Here is a 4,288-nt window from a genome sequence, read left to right on the forward strand (position 1 = left end):
TTTTTATTGTCAGATAGGATAACACTGTTTGACTTTTTGATATTTCCTTTTATTATGAAACAGAAATTGGGGAAAGCCCAATAATTTCTTCAGGAACAAGTAATTCAGTTCAGATTGTTACATATAGATTCAGATTGTTAAACATAAATAACTCTAAAAGTGGACATGACACAGCTGACAGTTGTCCATCACTGTAACACTTTTTATATCTGAGAATTCAGATCTCACATAAAATTATCTGCCTCAAAGTGGTCCACTACTGGCCCACGACAAATAGGGCAGTTTGAATGTTCTTCCAGCCATTGATCAATGCACTGATAATGGTATTCATGGGAGCATGGTAGGACACGTAGCATGTTGCCTGCGGTGTATTCTGTAATGCAAATAGTACAGATTTTAGCTGCATCTTTCTCTTCAAAAAATCTTAAAGGTAAGTTGTCAATCTGCAGTTTTGTAAGGCCTCTAGTTTGGTCTGCTTGATTTAATAAGAGAAATTGGTCCAGATTAAGGGAAGACCCAGAGTCACTATCGTCAGATGTTACTGGGGACATTTCTTCACCTTCTTGGCTGGTCTCTGATAAGCCTGTTGATGAGCTTCTTTCTTCACTGTCTTCAAATGTCATCAGTGTGCTAGCTTCTGAATCTTCATCACTTGAGCTAAAATTAGATACAGGACTAAATATGGTAGTAATGGAAGTAGAAATATAATATAAGCTTGAAACTGATACCAGTATTAAACTGGAATCAGAAGCATAGCTAGCATTTGGAGCAGAACCAGGTACACTATCACTACCACTAGGTCCATGTCTTTCATTTGGTAACTCTGCCCTTTCCATGTTTTCACTTGGAGGTGAGATACTATACTCTAAATTACTGTCACTGTCCATAAGATTACTTGAGTTACTAAATCCTGTCATTGTCTGATATAAAAGAGTCTGAGTTGGAACAGACATTGTATCACTTAAGCTAGTATTTAAAATTCTATGAACGGGATTTCTGATGGTATTGACATAAGCACTCTCATCAGCCTCGTCAGAATCTGAAGACAAAGGCTTCAGTTCTTCTTGCTCACTTTCTGAAGTGGTAGTGTTGTTTGGTGAGTCAGATGTTAACTGAGTTCTACTAATTCTGCTGTCTCTCTGAGAACATGCTCGACAATGAACTTGTTCTACTGCAAGATTGAAAGGTGTGGTTGGATTTGTTTCCCTCACTTCCCAAGATTCACTACTGCACGTTGTGTCTGAATAACATTCTCCATGAACAGCATTACTAGTTTCAGAAGTCTCAATAAGACCCCTATTTTGCAACTCATGTCCAGTCATTTGCTGTCTCAATGTTTCTTCATGCCCAGTTCTAGAAAAGTTATCATTCTCACTTATGAGAGGTTGTTTAAAAGTCTGAGATGGTGTATCTTCATTAATTCTTTGAAAAATTTCCCACAGTGTATGTGGAGGTGACCAGTTGTCAGTCCTTGGTCTGGTTCTCCGAGAGACTGGGCTCCAACTTCTTAGTCTTCTCTGACTTCTAGTCGGTGGGACTTCCATTAATGTTTCCATTGTATCATGTTCTGATGTAGATGGTCTTGTAAATAATGACTCAGAGTGTGGATTTTCCACTTGCCTTTGGCTGTCTTCCTTATCTTCTCTTCTGGGAAGTTCTGCAGATGCTACATATTCATTTTCTGGATTTGAGTTTTCATCATCACACTCAAGATTACTCTCTAAGCCAAATCTGAGCTCATCACTGTTAGCACTAATTTCGCTCTCTTCTCTCCAAGACTGATTTTCTTTTTGTTCACTTGTCACATTTTCAGTTTGTCCAAAAGTGGTAAGCCAGTCTAGAAGAGAGTTCTCACTGGATTCATTATCTGAAGCATCTCCTCTATCTGTTAATTAAAAAACGGGGGGAGGGGCCATAAAAGAACTACCAAAATTGGAACTATCATAAAATAGCACTCTGAAACTTTGTTTAAAAAGCAAACAAAAATGAGAACTTAAATACTCAGACGTTTTCAACTGATTTCACATTTACTTTATAAGTTATACTTTAAAAGTTAATTATCTTTAACTTTAAAGTTAATACTTTAAAAGCTTTATTATCTAGATTTATAAGTAAAGGCAGGGAAGTTTCAATTCCATCTGAAAAAGAGTACACTAATCCTAGATAAATTTAGAGAGGTTTTTACAAAGGGTATCTGAAGGAAGTCTGTTTTTCAATATTTTGTCATATACACAGCCCTGTATACCACTGTGGGAGGAAAGTCAAGAGATAACATTTTTTTTTCAGCCTACTGTCAAAACACCAAAGCAATTAAACAAGGTAAACACCAGTTAAGGTACAGTGCTAGTATTTTAATTCAGTTGATATTATTGTCTAATTCTCATTAGTCTCCAACATTACTACTCTTAGGCTCTTACATGACTTTGATAATGTATAAGTTGTTTTAAAATATAAGATTATTGCCCAAATATAAACAAAGTTTATAGGATTAAAAGTATTTGAATTTTGAATACTTCTTAATATTACCAAGGTTTTTAATTGGCATTAAGCTGAAAGTCAGATCAAATGAATAGACTGAACCTAGCATGGCACATATAAGACCATATTCAAGAACCAAAGTATTATAGTATCCTCTTCATTCGATAGTAAAATCCTCTATTTTACACTGGGAGAGAAGGCACCAGATCTGAGGTTCCAGGAGGGTTTCTCAGCCTTAGAACTATTTACATTTTGGCACTGGGCAATTCTTATTTTGGGGAGCTACCATGTGCATTGTGTCGTATTTGGCAGCATCCCTGACCTCTGCCCAGTAGATGCTAGTAGCACCCATGCCTCCCTCTGTGACAACCAAAAATGTCTCCAGCTATTGTCAAGTGTCCCTTGGGGTGGGGGAGAGCAAAACTGTCCCCAGTTGAGAACTACTTGATTAAAATATAAAATATTTCTTTTTGCTATTTTTTTACATGTCTATATGGATAGAGAGGGCCTCCCTCATAACTGAGTTGGTAAAGAATCTACTTGCAATGCAGGGGACCCCAGTTGGATTCCTGGGTCGGGGAGATCTGCTGGAGAAGGGACAGGCTACCCACTTCAGTATTCTTGGGCTTCCCTTGTGGTTCAGTTGGTAAAGAATCCACCTGCAAAGCGGGAGACCTGGGTTCCATCCCTGAATTGGGAAGATCCCCTCCATTCCAGTATTCTGACTTGGATAGTTCTATGGACTGTATAGTCCGTGGGGTTGCAAAGAGTCTGATACAGCTGAGCAACTTTCACTTTCATAGATAGAGAAAATAATTCGGTACATAGGAGGAACTTTCCACTGAGGTACAAAAGCAACCAACAAACAAAAACCAATGGTCTACTTCACAGTTTCCCAATTAAAACAATCCAAATGTGAATCAGGGAAAAAAACCTACCCTGGCATTCTCACCGCAAACCAAGTAAATGTCAGTTCTTTTTTATGAGAAGTTCCTTACCAAATAATGTATGCCACTTCTGTATAATTTACTATTTACTATTATGAAGTCATTATTTAATACTATAAAGTTGCTTTCTTATCCCATCCTATTACCCCCAAAGAGAAATATACCTGTATTTTCATCTGAGTTTTGTGGTAGGTTTTCTTTCATTAATTGAAGCCTCTGCCGCAACTCTTCTTCGGTACTTTCACCTAGGGGGCCGAGCAAATTGTTGTCCCTCATAAGTATGTAATCTTCTTCACTCAGATCACTTACGAATCGGAAGTAATCATCTTCTCGAGCCAATCGGTCCTTCTGACCTCTGTGTCGGACCGAAACTCTGTCTTCTTCATCGTCAGAATCTGAGCTTTCCATCTCGATGAACAACTGAAAAATTATCTGAATTTCATGACATACTGCTGCAACGCAAAAGCCGCTGTCAGGTAGTCTTCAGCTTCTGCTTCCGCCCGGGAGTGACTGGAACGCGCTCAGTCAGACAACCGTCTGCCTAGGTTCCCTGCTGCTCCACTACTCTGCTATTGCACCTCAGCTCTGCAGCCTCTGGTGAGGTAATAATTGAGATCCGCCTCTACCTCATAACTTGATTAGGCGTTGCCTAGGCATCCACTGTCTTCCTTACGTAACTGAGTAGGGACTGGATTCAGGTTGGATTTCATTTCATTCAAAAGCAGCCAATATTTCTGAGGGTTTATAATGTACCAAGCACCATCCTTCACCGTCTGCCCCACCACCACCACCTCCACCCCTCCCCCGCCCCCCACAGACTATTTTCAGGCTTTCAGAAAGCTTTTTCATTTGCTACATTTAAT

General features: G+C 39.1%; 1 protein-coding gene across 1 annotated transcript; it reads right to left on the bottom strand.

Moving 5' to 3' along the window:
• Positions 1 to 224: 224 nt before the first annotated feature.
• On the bottom strand, positions 225 to 3,833 carry LOC102271610 (E3 ubiquitin-protein ligase RLIM-like). Its single transcript, XM_070366604.1, has 2 exons — positions 3,590 to 3,833; positions 225 to 1,885 (listed from the first exon to the last, which is right to left on the bottom strand). Exons 1-2 carry the CDS (start codon positions 3,831 to 3,833, stop codon positions 225 to 227), a joined length of 1,905 nt encoding a protein of 634 aa, XP_070222705.1.
• Positions 3,834 to 4,288: the final 455 nt, after the last annotated feature.

Source organism: Bos mutus, chromosome X, assembly GCF_027580195.1.
Source record: "Bos mutus isolate GX-2022 chromosome X, NWIPB_WYAK_1.1, whole genome shotgun sequence".
NCBI lineage: Eukaryota > Metazoa > Chordata > Mammalia > Artiodactyla > Bovidae > Bos > Bos mutus.